A 21,888-nucleotide genomic window follows, 5' to 3' on the forward strand; every position below is an offset into this window, starting at 1 on the left:
GGAGGGGGCTAGAATCCTCTTCACCTATGTTTTGTTTTTTAATTTCTCGCCAGTATTTTTTTTCCCTTTTGCTTTTCTGTTTTCCCAAATGAAGTGCTGGGCATGTTTTTCCACCTCCTACAGCTTTAGAACTGTTTACTTACTTTTGAGCTGTGGCTGTCTTTACATCCTCTGAGTCTTTGGCCTATTTTCACATTGTTCTGTGTGGAGCTTACCTGTGTTTTCACCCTGGACAGGTCATTAATCTTGGACTCTACCTAATACTCATGAAAAGGAGTTCAGCACCTCTACCCCACACGGTATTAGTAGAAAGTCTGGGCCTGGGGACGTCCCTGACGGTCCAGTGGTTAGGAATCAATCCATGCTTCCACTGCAGGCAGCACAGGTTCGATCTCTGGTCGGAGGTCTGATCCCACATGCCGTGCATTGCGGCCAAAAAAAAAAAAAAACAAAAACTTTGGGCCTAGAGATGATTCAACTGAAATATGAAGGGCTTTGAAGATGTCTTCCACTGAGCACATAATCCTTAGAGGTATTATAAAGTCCGTGACTGAAAAGTGGTCATTACAGTGAGATATTTACAACAGAGGTCCACATGAATGCTGACAATGGCCAAGTTAATGTAGGCACTTTAGGATTCTGATGTTAAATTCAAACCCAAGGAATCTATAAGGCAGGGAGGGATAAGGAACCAAGAAAAACAGTTCTCATCTGCAAAGCTAGCGAGTGGACAGCAAACGTGCCTGAGACTTTGCTGCCATCTGCTGGTGGCTCCTCTTTAACACAGCCAGAGTTAGAAAGGCTGAATTGGAAACCCAGGCACTCAGGTAAGATTTCTCTTTCAAAAAGAAAAAACTTCTGCTAGGGTAAGATCACTGTCAGGAAAGAAATATGGTACCCAAAATCTGCAATTAAAAAAGCAACTTAGAAGGGGAAATATTTTGGGAGTGGGAGGGTGGAGTAGGATAGGGGAGGTATGTGAAAGGCAAACTAAGTCTAAATTTAAGAACAGGGACATTAAAAACTTTATTCAATAAATACAACAAATAATAATTTAAAAATATACTTCAAGTCCAAAGCCAATTAAGAAAAGGAAGTAGAGAGATAGGGGGATAAAAAGGGGGGAGGAGGAAGTCAGAGGAAAAGGAGAAAGTTCAAGAGGTGGAACAATGGTTTTGGTTGGGCTGTGTTTCCGAATGTACCACCCTTTGAAATTTGATCAAATGCTCTTGACCCATAAGCCCTTAGCCCTTGTTCTGATGGGGTAGCCACAGGAGTTCAGCGGCCAGGAATGATTCTCTGGGCTGTGGATCAGAGCAACTCTGGAGGCTGGCATCTGGGGGAGTGTTAGAGGCTAGTTTCCCACTCAGTCCTAAAAACCATCTGATCTAATGCCCAGGCAGGTTTAAGAAGTAGTGCAAACTCTTAGGCAGAGAGCTCCCAGCTGCATAGTTTCACAGGTGAGTGTCCAAAGCCAGGGCCTCTGGGAGACAGGTCCCAGAGTACCCAGGGGTCCAAAAGCCACTTTGGTGAATGGGATCTATGGGAGAAGACAGGAGAGGCCAGGGCACAGGATAAAGCTCCTGGGTAAGCCCGCGGCCAAGATGGAAAATACTGCTGGGCAGGAAAGAGCTGCAGGGCAGGTAGTCTGGACACTGATTCAACAGCTTGCCATCAGCCAGGGAAGGTGGAGCTGAGGATGCATATGGAGCAGGACCAGGAAGATCAGGAAAGCTGAGGGAGAAAAGTGAGGAGGAAAGAGGAGGCAGCTCAGCAGCAAACTCCAGGAGAAATAACCAGCAGCCCTCACAGGTTTGTGATTGTCTCTTAAAAAGATTTATTTTCTCTTCTTGCCTGAATGTACAAAGGCAAAAAGAGTACAGTTTGTATGTATATATATATATTTATATATATATATAAAAAAACAAGGAACTTGGTAATGTACACTTTACAGAAGGGAAGAATCAGGAAGACTAAAATTAAATCCAACAGAGCAATGCCAGTGGAACAAAAGCTATGAACAGCAACACTGCCCCTCCAGCCCGGGCCTCCAGCTCGCCCCAACCTGCTCCCAATGGGGGGGCTGAGCACCAAGGCAAGCGGGTGGGCTGGGGCAGGAGGGGCTGGGGACGGGGCCTGGGAGGGGCTTGATCCCAGGAGGGGCCCATGGCAGAGGATCATCGGAAAGCTTCCTGGGATGCCCTAATAATAAAACAGATAACAAAGGCCCAGAATTATGGGGCCAGCTAGCTGCCCAGTTGAATCTTGGGGGCATCAGAGTAGACACTGAGATGGTGGTAGGGTACATGGGATAATAAGTGGCGTGGGTGACCTCAAAGCCCGTATACAGTAACACTCTAGCCCTTCTGTAGTCTTACCCTCCCACTCCCGAGACCAAGCCCTTCCACCCCCACCTTGGAGCCTGGAGAGAAGAGGTTCAAGAAGCATCATTTCACTTCATGGGGTGCCGTCTTAACCCTTCTGCATGTGGTCCTTTGACCTTGAGATGTGTGGAGAGGGTGAGGTAAGAGAAGGAAATACATATGTATACATACATGTACAGGCAGGGAAAGGGGATGAGGGGAACTGGCACAGCTTAAATGAGGAAGAAGCAGATGTGAATCCTAAAGAGCAGCTCTCCAGGCCATGGCTGTCCTACCTGGGGACAAGGCTTCTTCCCTCCAGCTTCTCTGTGGGGCCCGGAGGAGCAACGTCTGTCAAAAGAACTGGGCAGGGGTAGCTCAGAGAGAGCCTTGGCCTGGTGGGCTCGGCCCTTAGCAGCCAACACTTCCAGCCTTTGCTGGGGTAAGGTGGGTGGGAATCCTTGAGTGTCTCATCCCTATGACCAGGTCATGGGTGCCACAGTTTCCCCCTCTGTGTTCTTTCTCCGCACGGAGAGAGGTTAGGGGCGGACAGCAAACCCTTCACTCAGTACTCGTTAAGGGTCTCTATTTCATCCATCAGTGCTGCTGTTCTGTGTTACTTCAGGGAGGGAAGACTGGACCTGGCAAGGATCGGGGACCAGGAGGATCAGGGATCAGGCGAAGGCAGTGCCATTCTGCCACTGCTCCTTTTACCTGCTCTTCTGGGCAGCTCAGCTCCTGCCTTTCAAGGGAGACTTGGATATAAGGATCAAAGAGCCAAATGATTTTCAAGGAAAAAAAAGAAAAAACTGTTCCCTTCTGCAGAACCCAAGGATGCCCTGCTAATACAGAAGCTCTTCTTCTCTGTTACAGAACAAAGTGGAAAGGGGCCATGCCTGCCCAACAGGAAAGAAAATGACTCCAAACCGTTTCTTCACAATATGTACAGAGCACGCTGTAAAAGCCAGCGCCAGATACAAAACACACAACAATATTTAAAAACAAACAGGAACAGAGATGGGCCTTGGCTCCACCCGACAGAGTCTGGGAGGGCAAAATCAGGCTGAAATTCAGGTGGGATTAAGGTGTCCACACCAACGACCTCCATGGGTAAAAGGGAAGTCACTGCTCAGAGCACTGCCTGCTGGGGCATCAGGAGGCAGAAGGACTGAATGGGGAAGGGAGGCTGCCTGGGGCCTGTTAAGAGGTCTACATCAGTGGGGTTTTGGGGAGGGCTCAGAACCCAACTTGAACAAAAACAAGGACATGGAAACCTAGAGGAAAGGTCTATAGGTCAGAGGGGCTCCTCTTGGGCAAAAGACCCTAAGCCTCTCTAGAACAGGGCTCTGGGGATCTTGGAACGCAGCTTCCACTGGGCATTGTGCTTACTGTCTTTCATCTCCATGCCCCAAACTGTCAGAGCCAAGTCCCTGCTCTTAAATGGTCATTTTTGGCACTCTGGTCACAAACACCCATCTCTAACCTACGTTGGTGTCTGTCAGTCTTCAACTCTCTCTCAATCCACAAGGTCAACGAAAGACAGGAGAGGAAGAAGACAAAGGGATGATACGTCAAAAACTAAGAGCTAAAGCTCCCCACACCTTGGGGAAGAAGTGACTCCAATAAAGCTACCAAATCACTGTCACTTTCCCAGTGACACAGCATAGAGCCTGGACTGGGACTGCATTTCTAAGGAGAGCAGAGAAACGTCTCTGCCTCAAAGCACAGCTCCATGACTACACTCCGTGGCTCCAAGGAGTAATGGCTCGCATGTGTTATCCCAGGGTCTAAGGAATAGGTAATCTCCCATGGTCAGTAGCCCCTAAAACAAAAAAGTGTGTTACAAAAAAACACGGCTTATATTGGCACACATGGGGTTACAGGTTGAGCTACATAAAGTCTTGTAGTTGTGTACAGAGAAATTGGGCTGTATAGACTTGTGGCCCTAGATGAGGAGGATACTCAGATGGCTGCTTGGACAGGACATCTCCTAGAAGGGCTGGGTGCTCCCAGGGCCTGCCTCCTGGCTTGCGCTCAGGTGACCTGGCAGACTCCAAAGCTCCCCATGCTGGGGGAGACTATTTTACCTGCCTGAGCCTTAAGAGCCAAGCAGTGGAAAAGAAGAGGAGAGATCAGTGTGGGGATCCCCCTGGGAAAGGCACCAAGGGGTCGGGAGGGAGGTGAGAAAAGGGCAAGGAGTGGGGGCTAAGCAGCAGCAGGGCTTAGTGGGGTTGCAGCTTCTAGTTCACAGACTCCAATTCGTGCTCCAGCTCAAGCTCTCGCCCGGAATCCCCGGGGAGCTCTGTGCTGGTGTTGGGACCCCTGGCCCTCTGCCTGACAGGCAGCCCAAGGCCATGGTGGGGCAAATGCCTTGGTCTCCCTTTCCAGGCTGGGCTCTGAGCGTTTACATGTGCTCATGTGAGACGGGAGAAGTCTTCATGTTTGAAGACCTTGTTTTCACAACTGCAGAGAAAACAGCCCCCAATTTCTTTCCTGAGATTCTAATCCCTCCATGTGCTGCCAGTTCCCAGGGCCCAAACCACTGGGGAGATGCAGGGTCTGGTGATGGTGGTAATGATGGTGAGAGGGGTATGGCTGCTGTGCTGTCTTCAGACCTTACCCAGTGCTCGGGGGTCCCTCCCTGGGGGGCTTGGTACTGCTCCGGCAGCTGACCAGGGGCTTGGGGAACAGACCAGTGACTTCTCTGGGCTGAGGCCCTGTTCCCCTGGTTGCTCCCCGTGCCTTCACCTCCACAGAGGCCACAAGAGTCACTACTGTGGCCAAGAGAATAAATATTTTTGCTAAGTACCGGCTCTCCAGCTCCTGAGGAAGAGGGAGGGTCAGGGAGTCCAGGGGTCTGGTGGAGGCGAGATAACCAAGGGTCTGCCTTCAGTCATGGTGGGAGCGGCAAACAGGATGATCAATACCATTTAACTGATGTCTAAATGGCACCTCCAGCACCTCCTTGGGTGAGCCAGTCTGGGCCCGTGAAGCTGACTTTATCCGGGCACTTGGTGTTCTTTCTGCAAGGGAAACATGGACAGATAACCAGGCATTCAGCCCGCTGGTAAAAAGAACCACAGGGTGGTGCTCCAAGAAAATGAACTGCAGAGGAGGCCAGTCCTGGTCGCTAGGGAAGACGTGTTCCACAGCTCCTCTCAGAGGCAGATGGCTTCATGGGAGACTTATACAAGAGGCTTGCCCAGGGTTCCGCCATTTCCAGACCACAGCCCACAGAGCTATCCTTCACTGTGGCTCTGCAGGGATTCTGTGATCCAGGTATCACCTATCCCTGCTCTCTAGGTGTTGCCCCAAATTAAAAAGTTACTTACCATTCTCACCTCCGGGGGGGTGGGTAGAGTGAAGGAGTGGAGCCTTGCTGGCTGGCAACAATGGCTGTAGAAGAAAGCCCTGAGTGAGAAGGAGGATGTGTTAGTGTGGGACTCCCAGACCCTCCCCTTAAGCACTCTCCCTTTTTGCCAGCTGAGTGGGTATTGGGAAGAGCTTCTCCTTAAATTCCTAGCTCCACTGAGTTCTGGGGTGCTGACAGAAGAAAATCTGATACTTGGATAGATACAGCGGCTCGGGATAGATAGTCAGGCTCTGTTTTTCAGTTGCTTGTTACTCTTTGGCTGTGGGAACACCTGCTCCTTATTCTTTTGAATATCAAAGCCAATTTTCCGGAGGAGTTTGAGAATCCCCAAGCTCCAAGGGATGAAACAAATGTCATGATTTTACTGATTGTCTGCAGGAGGCTAGGACTATGGACAGATGAGACGCTCAAGGGAAAAAAGGGGGGGGGCGCGGTTCTTGCCAGGGGCCCCCTGCTATGGGCAGTGCTACTGGGATGGACTAGAAAGGATAGGAAGTGGGGAAGTGAGGCTTACCTGCTGCATAGGGTAAGTTGTACTGTGCTGGGAGCAGTGAGTACCCCAAGTGGTGGTGGTGGTGGTGTGTGGACATCAGGCGCTGAGAAGGGGAGGTTCGGGGCCGGTCAACACTCCTTTCACCCCCGCCTGCTCCCCCGACGCTGCTACAGCTGCCACCACCCCCAACCGCCCCACAGCCTCCCCGATCTCTCTCCTGAGAAGTTTTATCACTTATCTGGAAAGGAAAGCAGACACAAAAGCTCTACTGTGAGACACATACATGAAAGCAAGATGCCCAGAGCCCACATTACAGCTCCTTAAAGATGCAGGTCACCTAAGAATCAAGGAGGTGCCTGGCAGAGCTATTGTCAAGTCAGCCAAACCACACTGTGGTTAGGTAGGACTTGAACTAGTCCATCCTCTCCCAGACCCTGGATCTGGCCTCATTTGTCCCTGACAACAGTCAGTGTCACTGCACTTCCCTCACCGTGGGAGACTTGCTCTTGTAATGACTGGCATGCTGCTGCAAGAGGTCCAGGGCTTTGGACTCGGAGCTGGATTTGCAACTGACACTGGGGCTGGCTCGTGCCTTGTCAGCATCTTCACCCCCTGAGACCTTGCTGCCATACGGGGAGAAAGAGTAGCTGGAAGGCAGGTAGGAACCTGGGGAAGAGAAATAAAGCAGTCAAAGAAATGGGAGAGGGAGAAGAAACTCTGCTTCAGTGAGCCTGGTGAGGCTCAGGCTGAGATATTTTCTACTGCAGTGTCTTCGGGCTGAGACTCAGTGTGTACTTCCTTTACTGAGCTCTAGAGGCAAACAGCTAAGGGATATTAGGAACATGGCCCTCAGTTTCTGGGGAACCAACTTCCTTAGAGCCCCAGTCTCAGATTCATCTTGGAGAGGTGATACAGTCATAGGATTTGAAAGATATTGGATATGGAGATGTCCTTGGGCTCAAATCCTTCCTCTACTTACCAGTTAGGTAACCCTGAACAAAATTAACAAATTAATTAGCTCAAATTAACCTTCTGAGCTTCAGTTTCTTGACCATCAAAATGAAGATACCAGTACTTATTTCATAGGATGACAGAGAAGATTAAATAAGATAATGTACATAAATCACCTAGTCCAGTGCCTGGCACAGAGCAGGTACTCATCAAATAGAACAACTGTTTTTATATAGAAGGACTGGGGTAACAGGAGAAGGGAATACTACAGGATGAGACAATTTCCTATCTCAGTTTGAAAAGCTTAAGTGTCCTACTTAGTATTTGCCTTATAATGTCAATATCAAGCCTATTTCAGCTGCTCTCCTATAGGGATGTGGGAGCTCCAAGAAGTGAAAGAAAGAGTCTTCCACCCCAGAAGCATCCCACATGGCTCTTCAGGCAACAGAGATCAGTGAGTAAAGTGAGCCTTTTCTTCTAACAAGTTAAAAAACACTTTAACTCCTACCTTGTGCCTTCCTCCCCAAGAACTCATGGATGGCAGTATAAAGAGTTTATCTTTCCCAGACTGAATCTTTCTAGCTGGACTTACCCCCAGTATGACTTCAAACTGCTCTTCCCCTCACCAACTGCCTCCTGACCTTACAGCTAAACACAATTTTGCAAATGAATACATGCACTCTCCTGGGTTGAATTTTATTTGTTCCACCGGTTCTCTCCTGCTACAATTAAGTTGTAAGCTCCTTGAGGGGATTGAGCTAGTCTTCCGCTATTTCTTTTGTATTCCCCACAGTGCCTAGCACATTGCAAAATGTCGAGTCTGTGTTTTTGTTTGTTTTTCTGGCCATGCCCCGAGGCATGTGGGATCTTAGCTCCCTGACCAAGGATTGAACCTGTACCGGCTGGGACCACCAGGGGAGTCCCTAGAGTATATGTTTAGAAAATCCCAGCTGAGGGAAGACGGCTCTGGTAGAGAGGGGGTTTTGCCTTTAGTTATCCATAAAAATTGACTGTAGAGTCAACCCTCTAGCTGGTGCAAGGGAGGGAGAAGTGGTCCCACAGACTGTAAGTAGGGGTCATTCAAGGAGCTCAGGATTAGTGCCCACTTCACAGAAGGCCACATTCAAATCAGAGCTGTCATCTACCTGAGCCTCAGTAAGACTTAGAGCTGAGCAAGAAAACTCTGGATTCGAAATCTGTGCCTCATTTACCTTCCCACTGAATGGAACAGCAGCTGGAATTCGGTGCCGTACCTGGGTAGTTCTGCATCATCACGGCAGGCATACCCCGGTAGCTGGGGTGGTTGGGGTCATAGGACTGGCTGTAGGAGTAGCCGTGCATGTAGGGGATGTAGGACTGGTGCTGGGTGAGGGGAGAGGACACAGGCACGTGGACACCTGGTCGGGGCTCCTTGCTCCCGAGGCGGGATTCCTCAGACGTGGGCAGCTTGCAGTCACTACTTGTGCTTTCCTTCCCGTCCTCCTTGGGCACAGAGTCCTTACTCCGACTCCTTTCCTCCTTCAGTTTGCGGTCCCGCTCCTCCTTCCACCGCTCATCCTCTGACTTGATGTCTGAGTACTTAGCAGGATAAACATATGTCCACATCCGGGGCTCTGCTTCCTACAACAATCACAGAATGAGCTCTGAGCGTTTTACAGATTTCAACCCCAATGTCCCCGTAGAAACACCAGAGCAGATAATACTAGACATCTGGGGCACAGCAGGATCTTGGCCTCTACTGACCTTTGTTTAAAATCACCTCTGGTCCCTCCTGCTTAAATGCCTGTCTCCTCCCCCCATAAAAGGAAATAAGATGTGGTGAAAGAAAGGGAAAATCCACCAGTGGGTCTTCTCTAGGCGAGAACAAGCATTCTGGGGAAAGGACTCCTTGACTAGAAGAAGCCGTTCCCTTTCCAAGGATATTTAGGTGGTTTCCCTTCTTCAGAGCAAACTCAGGGGCAGAGAGCTACAGGTGCTGCCCCGCTCAGAGGAGGGTGGTCTAACTGTGGCACAAAGAGGGAAGGGGAGACTTTCTAAGTCTGAGGAACAGAGCAAAATGTTAAGACCAAGTTCTTAGTTCTAACTCTGCCTAGAAAACCTTTTTGAGAGTAACTCACTGTGAGTTGTGTACTTCTGGCCTACTTTAAAAAATGGAGAGACCACCATTAACTCATTCCATAGGAACCACACAGTGGAAGAAACCTGGACTAGGAGTCACTAGATACCTGGGTTCCAGTTCTGGCTCTGCCAGTTAAGCCTCAAGTAATTCCAGACAAATCAAGCTAACTTGCCTGGGCCTCTCTTGTCAAATGCGAAAAACACCTTTTACTGGTGTAAAAAGTGCTTTTTTAAAAAAAAATGTTAGGGCTTCCCTGGTGGCACAGTGGTTAAGACTCCGCCTGCCAACACAGAGGACACAGGTTTGAGCCCTGGTCCGGGAAGATCCCACATGCCATGAAGCAACTAAGCCCGTGCGCCACAACTACTGAGACTGCGCTCTACAGCCCACGCGCCACAACTACTGAAGCCCGCGCACCTAGAGCCCGTGCTCCGCAACAAGAGAAGCGACCGCAATGAGAAGCCCGCGCACTGCAACGAAGAGTAGACCCCGCTCGATGCAACTAGAGAAAGCCTGCGTACAGCAACGAAGACCCAACGCAGCCAAAGATAAATAAGAAACAAACAAAAAAAGTTAAAATGATTTACCAAAGTAAAGAATCCGTAAAATTATAGATTTATTCTGCAAATCTGTATTCTGTTGATTCCCTACAAAAGGACAGCCCTGATTTGTAAGACAGAAAAACTATCAAACGGTATTTCTATTTCCTTCCAGAACAGTTACCTGTCGGTACCAGAGTATTGGATCCACCTCTGCCTGTCGGCCACACTCGGCACCTGTCTTCGCCTCAGAGGCCTCCTTGCCTAGGTGGCTGGCCTCACTCAGCTTTACTTTAAGTCCTTCCGGGGCCTGGCTGGGGAGCTTGGAAGAGTCATCCAACTTGGGAATAATGACTGATTTGGCAGGGTCAGCCCCTTGCTCCTTGGCCTTCCCGGGTCCTGACTTCACCAGGTCTGTCAGGCTGGGGGCCTTGGTGAGACTTGGTGGAACTGACGGCTTTTGCTTCCATTCTTCCTTGAGTGCTGCCTCCCGCTCCTTCAGGCCCATCTCTGCCTTCTTATCCAGTCCCCGCTGCTGCTGCTCCAAGCTCTGCCGTTTCTGCTGTTCTTCATACTGCTGCCGGTAGGCTGTGTTAGTGCTCAGGAGGTGGGTGTGGTAGCTCTGGTCGCTGTAGCCGTAGGGGGGCACATAGGCATACTGGTTGTAGTACAGGGACTGCATGTACATGTTGGGACGTTGCTGGATGACGGAGGGCTGCTGACTGGAACTGCTCAGCTCTGGTTTCTTTTCCTCACAGGCATCGTTCTTCACTTTTCCCTCTATGCTCTCAGGCTCCTCATCCTTTTTTGTCTTCAGGGCCTGGCTCTCCACTCCTGCCTGGCTGCTGGGGTTCAGAGCCCCTGGGCTGGATTGTGTGTAACTTGGAGAGTAGTAACTCTCAAAGCCTTGGTAATATGGTGAGTCTTTGCTCTGTGGCTGAGGGGGGAAAAGGGTTTTCTTTGCCCCGTCCTTAGCCAACTGTTCAGGGTCCTTTGATTTGACGCTTTCCACTTTGCCCTCCCCATCCTCCCCCGCATCAGAGATGTCGGAGTATGCAGGGCTGTTGGTTTTGACTGAGCTGGCTTCAGCCCCATTCTGGGTCACTACATGTAAGGGGGTCATGGGCTGGGTAGGGGTAGTGCTATCTAGGCGGCTACAGCCTCCAATTGAAGGGCTGGGAGCATTGTCCGTGAAGCTGTAGATCTTGTCAGCTTCCGCCTTGATGCTAGCCAGTCGGCTCTGGTGGGGGTCTGAGGAGCCATTTAGGAGCACCTCCATCTTCATCCCATCTCCTGATGATTCCCTGAATGGGCTTTTGCCTTCTTCTGCTCGACACACCTTCCCAGGGGTCAGAGGACTTTCAAGTTCCTTTGAAGATTCCTTCTTTTTTTTGTCTTTCTTTTTCTTGTCCTTGGCTGGAGTCAAGGCAGGGTTGACTGTGAAAGGTTCTCCCATCACAGTGGGCTTGGGCTGAATGGGCTTCAGCTGGGGGCTGTTGGGCATGGCCTGGACCACTGTGGTGGTCAAGCCTGAGGAGGAGCCTGGGCTTGCTGCTGTGAAGGTGGCTGTCTGGAAGGTGTAAATCTGCTGTGGGGGGATGGCAGGGGCAATGGGCCGGGCTGACTTTAAACTTTTGGAAGGAATCTTTTCAGGTTTCAAACTAGAGAGCTTTTTACATTTTTCTTTTTCCATACACTTCCTTTCCAAAGACTCAAAGGCGTCATTGCTTGTTTCATCCATTACTGAGGGTCCATCATCAGAGCCATCATTGGATAAGGCCCCGAGATCTGGGTCCCCTTCCCCACTCAGCTTTTTCTTACAGAGGCCTTTTGTGCTAAATTTGCTTGAAGGAGAAGGGCTATGGGGCTCTATGAGCCGAACTTTGGGGGTAGCGGAGCGGGCAGGGGACAAGGAACCTTTTTGTGAGACAGATGCACCATTGCAGCTCCCGAGGTCTGCATGTAGGGTGGGCTCCTCTCCGTACTCACTGTCTCCATCTGCTTCTGGCTTGCTGTCGTCATCTGTATGGGCATGAGCTTGGTGGTACTTAAGTCCATTGATGTGCTTGTACTTTTTGTTGCAGTTTGGGTGGGGACAGTCAATCAGGACTGGGGAAGGACAATTTCTGTCTAGAACAGTGGGTTCCACTTTGGTCCCAGGGAGGGGGCCAGTGGCTGAGCCCATGGAATTAGTACGGACACGCTTGCTCCCTTTGGAGTCCTCTGAGCTAGAATTCAGCTCCATGTCTGAAAGGGGTTTGTTTTTCCGCTTAGTAGCTGAGGAAGGGCTGGCCTTGACATCCTCAGAGGTGCTGCTGGCAGCTGGGCGATGTTCCGAAGAATTCTGGCTGCCCCGACGGCCTTTGCTATTGGCTCCTGCTCGGGTTTTGCTGCTACTGCTGGTCCCTTTGCTGTCAGAGGCTGTGGCTGTCTCATTGACAGGTGTGTTACTGTTGGGACGCATGCGTTTGCCTCTACCCCGACCATTGCGCATTTCCAAGTCACTGGTGGGAGAGTCACAGAACCTTGGCAAATGACAAACACAACAGGATATTATTAAGAAAAAAAGCTATCTTCAAACCAGTTTAGCTGCAGCCTCCAGAAGAACTGTGCATATGGTAACTATCATTTTCAGTGAATATGATTTGTTAAAGGAACTTCTGAAAGCATGGTAACTGCATTAACTGGTGAGCTCCTAGAATGTTATCTGCATACTAACTATAAATTATTCCCCAAGATTTGGGTTCCCCTAACCCTGACAAACTGGAAATTAATATTAGGAACCAGCCGTAAAGTGCTATTCCCTGAAATATCAGTCTTACGGCCAACTGCAACTTTGAAAAGGTCCTTGTGAAACCCAGACTGTCTAGTGGAGTTTATGAAACTGAAAATGTTTTCGAGTTTAAACTTCTGAGAGATAGCTACTATCAAAAAACATCATCAATGAATGCTTATTCACCTGTAGTCAGATTCTGGCCTTGGTCTCAAGGTGACTGTAGGTAGAAGCCAGAATTCAGTCATTCCAGATAAAGGCTTAAATAGGATCTTCTCACCATTCCTACCCATTGATTTATTCTTCTTGAATGCCAGATGAATATAATGCCTTCCCTTGTTTCTATAACATAACTGTCCTTTAAAAGCTGGGTGTCTTTTAAAAGCTGTCCAATTCTAACAGGATAAAGGTATAAGGGATCACTGATGAGGGTGGTTCAGATTAACATAAGCTAAAAAGCTGTAGAGTGCTTACCTGGGGGGTGCCCAGTCATGTCGTGTGCAGTCAAGAAGTGTACCTACGTAAGTCTTGTTCCTCCATGTTACATTCACCACCAACATCCCTGAAAGACAAGAAGACTCAGATATAGACAAGAGAAATGCTGTTGGCCACTGAGAAGAGTATTTTCCATCTGAGTAGCATTCTGGCTCCAGTAGGAGGGTTTAGGGGGTGCTCTAGGTCCCAGTGGGCCTAACAGCATTAGGCTGGAATAGTTCCACGGGAACTGCCTACAACACTAACAGGGCCCCTTAGGATGGGCAATGGTTGCAAAGATTCCATGTCCAGTTAAGGCACATTTTCCTAACTTTTAAAAAATTACACAGTATTTCAAATACACTAAAAAAATACAAAGAATAACTAAACAAAAACTCATGTACCCACCACCCAGCTCAATGGATTTATAAAATTTTGTGCTATACTTGCAACAGATTTATTTTTTAAAGAATAAAACATCATAGTTGAAAACCATTGTTTACTATATTTTCAAACTTGCCATTGATAGGATCATGCTGGGTATATAACTTACCTTTCTCACTTAACATTACAAATTTGAGATTTATCAATGTTGACATGAAGAGCTTAACCCATTTATTTTAATGGTGCTCAAGTATGTCATTGCATGATTTGACCACAATTTATACATACTGTTGATGGAAATTTAGATGTTTCTTGCACATTTTCACTCTTAAATGACATCACAGTGAACATTCCTGACATGTTCATTTTATTTAAAAATGGTTTTGAACAGATACCATAGTCACACTCCAAAATTTAAAAGGTAGCAAAAAAAAAAAAAATGCAGACAAACCCCAAAATAAAATGAAGTGTCCCTCCTGTCACTGTTCTTCAGCTTTGCAGGTCCCATACTCAGAAACACCCATGGATAACCATGTACTCCTCCAGAGGTATTTTATATATTTATAAGCAAATATGTTTATACATTCTTCCTCAAATGGTAGCAATGTACACCAATGTTCTGCACATTTTCCACATAACCATATATTTTGGATCATTCCACATGAGTAAACATAGAACTACTTCATTCTTTTCAATGGCTGCATATGAATGATTTCAAACCGTACCAACATTTATTTATCCAGTCCCCTGTTGATGAACATTTAGGTTGCTTCATTCTTCTGCTGTTACAAATAACGCTGAATAAATAACCTAGTACAAAATGTCTTATCTTACATATCACAGAATATATCTGTAAGATAAATTCCTATAAGTAAAACTGCTAATCACAGAGCATTTGTATTTGGATTTTTCATAAATACTGCCAATTTGCCCTCAGAGAGGATGTACTAATTTATAAACCCACCAGTAGTTCATGAGAACACCTGTTGTCCCTTCCCTGTGGCAACATAGTATTCTCAAACTTTCTGGTTTTGCCAATCTGACTGGAGAAAAATGGTGTTTTATGTAGTTTTAATGTCATGTTTCTTATTATGAGTTCGTATAGCATTTCATTATAAGATACCATTATGAGACATTTGTATTTACCTTCTAATGAACTGTCTGTTCATATCCTTTTCTCATTTTTCTACTGAATTGTAGTCTTTTTCTTATTTGTGACTGTTTATATACCACAGTAAGCCTTTTGACTGTACTACAAATCAGATATTTCCCTCAGTTTGTCATTTGCCAACGGTGGTTAATGCTATGCAGAAATTACTTACTTTTAGGTTGTTACATTTATCAATCTTTTATGGCTTCAGAATTTTTATCATATTTCAAAAGGCTTTCCCCATTCCATCACCTTATTAATAGTTTTTTTTCTTATGGTTTCTTCTAGTATTTTTATGGTTTGATTTTTTAATATTTTAATCTTTGATGCACCTGGAATTTAATATGGTATAAAATGTCTGACATGGACTTTTTTTTTTTTTTGGAGGCGCCGCACAGCTTGTGGGATCTTAATTCCCCGACTAGGGATTGAATCTGGCCCTAGGCAGTGAGAGCACAGAGTCCTAACCACTGGAACTCCAGGGAATTCCCTGACATGGACTTTTAATTTTGTTTTTTTTTTTTGCCTTAATTCTAAATTATTTTTGTTAGTTTTACATTGAATGAAGTCAAATATATTAAGCTTTTCCTTTATTTTTTTTTGCGGTACGCGGGCCTCTCACTGTTGTGGCCTCTCCCGTTGCGGAGCACAGGCTCTGGACGCACAGGCTCAGTGGCCATGGCTCATGGGCCTAGCTGCTCCGTGGCATGTGGGATCTTCCCGGACCGGGGCACGAACCCGTGTCCCCTGCATCGGCAGGCGGACTCTCAACCACTGCGCCACCAGGGAAGCCCAGCTTTTCCTTTATTGTTTGTGCTTTTTATGTCTAATCACAAGGTCATAAACATTCTACCATGAAATATTTTATAGGTATCTTTAACAAGCTAAGAATGTTTTTTACATTTTTAGTGGTAGAAAAAAATGAAAAGGAGAATAATATTTTGTCATGTGAAATTATATGAAATTCAAATACTGCTCAGAAATAAAGTTTTATTGGAATATAGCCACATTTATTCATTTGCCCATTGCCTATGCCCAATTACACGCCTCAAGGCAGACAGAGTTGAGTATGTGTAATAGAGGCTATATGGCCCTCAAAGCCTAAAATGTTTACTATTTGGCCCTTTACAGAAAAGGTTCACCAACCCCTGTTTTAGATCTTTTTTTCTAATATAAGCATTTAAGGTATAAATTTCCCTCATAGCCCACTTTAGTTGCAGTCCACAAGTTTTGATATGTTTTAATTATCATTCAGGTCAAAACATTTAGTTTTCCTGGCTTTTTTTTTTTTTTTTTGATTCTGGATTTATTTATAAGAGTGTTGTCAAATTTTCAAATACCTGGGAATTTTCCAACTATCTTTTTGTTCCTGATTTCTAATATAATTCTATTGTGATTAGAAAACATACTATATATGATTTCAATTCTTTTAAATTTATTGAGAATTAATTTATGGTATAAAATATGGTCTATCTTGAAGAACATCCCATGTGCACCTGAAAAGAATATTTCAAAATGTATACTCTGCAGTTGTTGGGTAGCCTATAAATGATAGATCAAGTTGATTGATAATGTTTTTCAAATCTTCTATATCCTTATTAATTTTCTATCTTCTTATCAATTATACTTGCCACTTGTTCTTGCTTAATGGAACTCCTATTTGGACCTTCTAGACTAATCCTCTTATCTTTCTAGCCTATTTCCCATTTCTTTGTCTTCTGGTTGTATATTATAAGGGATTTCCTTCATCTTCTAGGCTACATACTGAAATTGTCATTTTTACCATTTTTAATAAAAAAAAAGTATCCTTGTTTCATGGGATACAGTATTTTATCTCTGAAGATATTTCATTATATATTTTTTTCTCTGAATAGTCTTTTGCTCTCTCAGTAGTTTTTTCCCTCTAACTCCTTTTTTTGTTTGTTTTGTCCTACATTCTCTTGTTTTTCAGGTTTTCCTCAAAAAGTTTGGTGATCTTCGGATCTTGTTCATATTTAAATGAAAGGTAATAAAAATTGGACTGGAAGCACTATGTGTGGGCCTTTCCATTAAGCCATGAATACTGGTAGAGATTTTTCCTCCTTTCCAGGACTTGTCAGATTCCCCCAGAGAAGAACTCTTTAATTTCTTACCTGCCTGCCAGTTTCTCTATGATATATGGATTTTCACTTGGTCCTTGGTACAGCACCCTGCCTTCCTTTATGCCCAGTGTCCCTGCTCTGGTTGAAACTCTCCGAAGAGTGAACATCAGTTTTCTGTAATGGCAGAGGGGCTGTGTAGGATGGGGATAATAATGCACAGCCTTTGCTTCTTCTCTAGACCTTCAGCCAGTCTTCTGTTTTCAGCTTCACCCCATATTCCCTGTGTTCAAAGGTACTGATATTTCCAATTTCTGAATATTTCTAGAAATCTGTGGTGCAAACTCCTTATTCTTGGCTCTCCTTCCTCCCAACCTCAGGTAAACAAAGAAACAAACAAGCTTCTGTTTTTTCAGGTCTCTTAAATCAGCATTGTGCATCTGCTTTCTAGTGTCCCAAGTTTTACTGATTTATACCTGTCTGTCTTCTTTACCTTGTGAGTTTATATCTTAAAAACAAAATCCCTTTACTGACATTTGAATGGGTTTTAGGGGGAAGGTAGGAGGTAAACATGTACTTTCAATCTACCATATTTAACCAGAATACTGAATTTACTTTTTAAAAAGATAAATAAATTATTTATTTTTGGCTGTGTTGGGTCTTCGTTGCTGCATGAGGGCTTTCTCTAGTTGCGATCAGCGGGGGCTGCTCTTCGTTGCAGGCTTCTCATTGCAATGGCTTCTCTTGTTGCAAAGCACGGGCTCTAGGCGTGCGGGCTTCAGTAGTTGTGGCGTGCGGGCTCAGTAGTTGTGGCTCGTGGGCTCTAAAGCGCAGGCTCAGTAGTTGTGGTGCACGGGCTTAGTTGCTCCGCGGCATGTGGGATATTCCTGGACCAGAGGTGGAACCCGTGTCCCCTGCATTGCCAAGCAGATTCTTAACCACTGTGCCACCGGGGAAGTCTCCCTGAATTTACTTTTATTTATCTGTTTGGTATACAGTACTTGGAGTGTATAACCTACCTAGTTAAGTTTCTAATTAGAATTTCTCTAATTCAGGAAAGTCATTACCTGTTGTATATTAATTTACTGTCTTTCTGCCATTCTTTTTTTTCCTAGGACTCACGTTGATCTCTCATATATTTTTTCTTTGTGCTTGATTCTTTCAATTTATAATCTTTTCTTTGACTACATGCAGCCTAGAATTTATCCAATGTATTGAGGTTTTTTTTTTGTTTTTTGTTTTTCCGGTACGCGGGCCTCTCACTGATGTGACCTCTCCCATTGCAGAGCACAGGCTCCGGACGCACAGGCCTAGCAGCCATGGCTCACGGGCCCAGCTGCTCCGCGGCATGTGGGATCTTCCCAGACTGGGGCACGAACCCGTGTCCCCTGCATCGGCAGGCGGACTCTCAACCACTGTGCCACCAGGGAAGCCCTGTATTGAGGTTTTTAAAAAATTTCAATGACTATAATATATAATTATATTTAAATGACTTTTTCTCATTTCCAAAATTTTAAACTGGTTAATTTTTCATATCTACATGACATTATTTAATTACTGGCTGTTTGGTTCACAGTTTTATTTTTTTCATAGTTTTATTTTTAAAAGAGTTTATTATTCTGTTTCTCTTTAAGAATTCTGAACATACTTATTACAGTCTTTGTACCATATGTTAATTTCATTAGGTGTGCGTTCAATTCCTGATGGTTAAATTTTTAAAACTAATTTAAAATTTTTGAGATAATTATAGATTCACATACAGTTGTAAGAAATAATAAAGAGATCCCACATGCCCTTTAATGGTAACATTTTGCAACAAAAGTATAGTATAATATCCCAACTGAGATTCTGCCATTAATATAATGAAGAAACAAAATATTTCCATCAACACAAGGGTACCTCATGTTGTCCTTTCCTAGCTACACTCATTTCCCTCCCATCCCCACCCCTCCTCAATTCCTGGCAACTAGTAATCTGTTTCTCATTTCTATAATTTTGTCATTTCAAAAATATTATATAAATGGAATCATATAGTATATAACCTTCTGGGGCTGTTTTTTTTTTTCTACCAGCATATAGTTCTCTGGAGATTTATCCAGGTTGTTGTATGTATCAATAGTTTAGTCCTGGGCTTCCCTGGTGGCACGGTGGTTGAGAGTCCGCCTGCCGATGCAGGGGACACAGGTTCGTGCCCCGGTCTATAAACTATAAAAAAAGTTTATAATAGTCCTTTTTATTGGTGGTTTGGTATGGAGATACCATAGTTTGTCCTACCACTCACCTGCTGAAGGACATCTGGGTTGTTTCCAGTATTTGGCTATTATGAATAAGCTGCTATACACATTGGTGTACAGGTTTTTGTGTGAACTTAAGTTCTTTTGTTTTTTAAAAATAAGATTTATTTATTGGTTTTGTTTTGGCTGTGTTGCACAGCATGGCATGTGGGATCTTAGTTCCCTGATCAGGGATCAAACCTCCACCCCCTGCAGTGGAAGGGTGAAGTCTTCACCAGTGGACCACAAAGGAAGTCCCCTGAACTTAAGTTTTTCATCTCTCCCAAATAAATACCCAAGAATGCATTTACTGGGTCATATTGTAGCTGCATTTAGTTTTTTTTTTAACTTAAAAAAAAGTATTTATTTATTTATTTATTTTTGGCTGTGCTGGGTCTTTGTTGCTGCACGCGGGCTTTCTCTAGTTGTAGTGAGTGGGGGCTAGTCTTTGTTGCGGTGAGCGGGCTTCTCATTTTGTGGCTTCTCTTGTTGCGGAGCACGGGCTCTAGGTGCATGGGCTCAATAGTTGTGGCTCATGGGCTTAGTTGCTCTGCTGCAATATGGGATCTTCCCAGACCACAGATTGAACCCATGTCCCCTGCATTGGCAGGCGGATTCTTAACCACTGCACCACCAGGGAAGTCCTCTCTCTCTCTTTTTAATCTTAACCATTCTAATAGTTGTATAGTAATATCTCATATTGTGATTTTTAATTTGCATTTCCCTCATGCTAATGATGTTAAACATCTTTTTCATGTGCTTATCTGCCATCTGTATATCCTCTTTGGTGAAATATCTGTTCATATTTTAGCTCATTTTCTGACTGGATTGTTTTCTACTGTTGAGTTTTGAGAGCTCTTTATGTATTCAGATACTAGTCCTCTGTTGGATATTTCTATATATTATATATATATATATGATATATATATATATATCATATATATATAATGTAAAGGTGTTTTAGTTGTATTTAGTGGGAGAAATCAGGAAAGGTATGTCTACTCCATCTTCCTGAAAATGGAAGTCCTGGTTAATTTTTGGTAGTTATCTTTCTTAGCATTAGATTTCTATTATATATAATTTTGGTTTGCAGTCTCTTTTTTGAAAGAGATGTTTTTGTTACTAATTTCCCCCCTTCTCTGTTTAATAGTTTTGCAATTTCTTCCATCTAGCCCCCTAAGGACCTAGTCTGAAGAGGTCTTCTAATGGCCTGAGCCATTAGAAGATATCACAGTTCTAATCATTGAACCAGAAGGCAGCTTCTTCACAACTCCTTAGGCTTCCCTCCTCCTCCACTCAATTAACTTTTTTTCTTTTTTAAGTAACAAATTCTTTATCAAGGGCAATTTTTTTTAAAGCTCCAACAACAGGTAGGTTCTATTATAATCAAACCTAATACAGTAGATTGATTTCATTAGTTGCTCCAATTCTTCACCTTTGTCTGAATCTACACAATTTGCCATGCAACTAACTTGCCACTTGTCACTCTGTTGTGAAGCCCTATACCTATATACCCTTTAAAAAAAAATCTGCTTTATAGTTATAATTTATATACAATAACATCCATTCATTTTAAAATATATAATTTGATGAGTGTGATTAATATTTACAGTTGTATAATTACTACCATGATCAATTTATAGAACATTTCCATTAGTCAAAAAGTACTCAGCCCTTGTGCAATCAATCTCATTTCACCATCCCCAGCCCCAGACAATGACTAATCTGGTTTATATTCCTATAGCTTTGCCTTTTCCAGAATTTCATATAAAATGAATCAGACAGCTTGTAGTCTTCCACATCTGGCTTCTTTCACTTACTTAACATAATGCTTTTGAGATTCACCATGTTGTTGCATGTATCAGTAAGTAGTTCATTTCTTTTTGTTGCTAAGTTCAATTAACTTTTTAAAAGTCTCCTTCCATGAGACTGGTTGGGGGCGTGGCATCCTACTCCCCTGGCCTCAAGTTCTCTCTATTTATGAACTATCTCTATAGATATTTTCAGTACCAGGAACTCACCTCTCAGGCACCGTTCTCTGGTCCCATACCTGGAGGCCAGCAGGCCCACAGTTTCAGCCTCACTCAGTGACTTGCATCTCTTCTGTTTTTGGTCCATGGATAAGATTATTTTGTTTGTGAGCCCAAACATGTTCTCTGATTTTCACTTTATATATTTTACTTCTTGCTATGTGTTCAGAACAAAAGGGATATGTCGAAAGTTTGAATACAGTAATTCAATGTGCCCAAAGGCACATTTTCTATGTAATGTATCTAGAGAATAAGACTCTAGAAGTTGGACTTCCCTGGTGGCGCCGTGGTTAAGAATCTGCCTGCCAATGCAGGGGACACGGGTTCGAGCCCTGGTCTGGGTGGATCCCACATGCCACAGAGCAACTAGGCCTCTGTGCCACAACTGCTGAGCCTGCACTCTAGCGCCCGCGAGCCACAACTACTGAAGCCCGCGCGCCTACAGCCCATGCTCCGCAACAAGAGAAGCCACTGCAATGAGAAACCCATGCACCACAATGAAGAGTGGCCCCTTCCTGCCACAACTGGAGAAAGCCCGTGTGCAGCAACGAAGACCCAACACAGCCAAAAATAAAATATGAAAAAAAAAAAAAAGAAAAGAACTGAGCAGAAAAGAAAAAAAAACAACTTAAAAGGCTCCAAAATTAGTCTTTTGTTTGTCTTTGGTCATAGACTAATAAAATACTATTTGATTAAGCACTCCCAGGGCCTATCTGTAATAACTCAACTATATTCTTCTTTGATGTAGAATGCTGTCTAAAGATCACTGAACTTGCAGTCAGAAAACCTTAGTCCAAATCCTTGCTCTGGGACTTCCCTGGTGGTCCAGTGGTTAAGACTCAGCGCTCGCAATGCAGGGGGCCCAGGTTCGATCCCTGGTCAGGGAAC

At 44.7% G+C, this 21,888-nt stretch overlaps 1 protein-coding gene across 7 annotated transcripts in view; it reads right to left on the reverse strand.

Moving 5' to 3' along the window:
• Positions 1–1,015: 1,015 nt before the first annotated feature.
• Positions 1,016–21,888, reverse strand: part of ZNF609 (zinc finger protein 609) — a 234,117-nt gene continuing 213,244 nt past the window's right edge. For 5 of the 7 annotated variants that reach the window (XM_079914867.1, XM_079914863.1, XM_079914866.1 and 2 more), the window contains 7 exons: positions 13,086–13,173; positions 10,023–12,363; positions 8,392–8,800; positions 6,720–6,895; positions 6,251–6,467; positions 5,696–5,774; positions 1,016–5,386 (listed from right to left, as the gene is read on the reverse strand). In XM_079914867.1, the coding sequence (XP_079770993.1) occupies positions 5,701–5,774; positions 6,251–6,467; positions 6,720–6,895; positions 8,392–8,800; positions 10,023–12,363; positions 13,086–13,173 (3,305 nt within the window). In that variant the 3' untranslated portion in view covers positions 1,016–5,386; positions 5,696–5,700. The remainder of the gene's footprint in view (positions 5,387–5,695; positions 5,775–6,250; positions 6,468–6,719; positions 6,896–8,391; positions 8,801–10,022; positions 12,364–13,085; positions 13,174–21,888) is intronic. The other 2 variants (XM_079914865.1, XM_079914864.1) reach the window with 2 other exon arrangements.

The sequence above is a fragment of the Stenella coeruleoalba genome (assembly GCF_951394435.1).
Source record: "Stenella coeruleoalba genome assembly, chromosome: 2".
Lineage (NCBI taxonomy): Eukaryota > Metazoa > Chordata > Mammalia > Artiodactyla > Delphinidae > Stenella > Stenella coeruleoalba.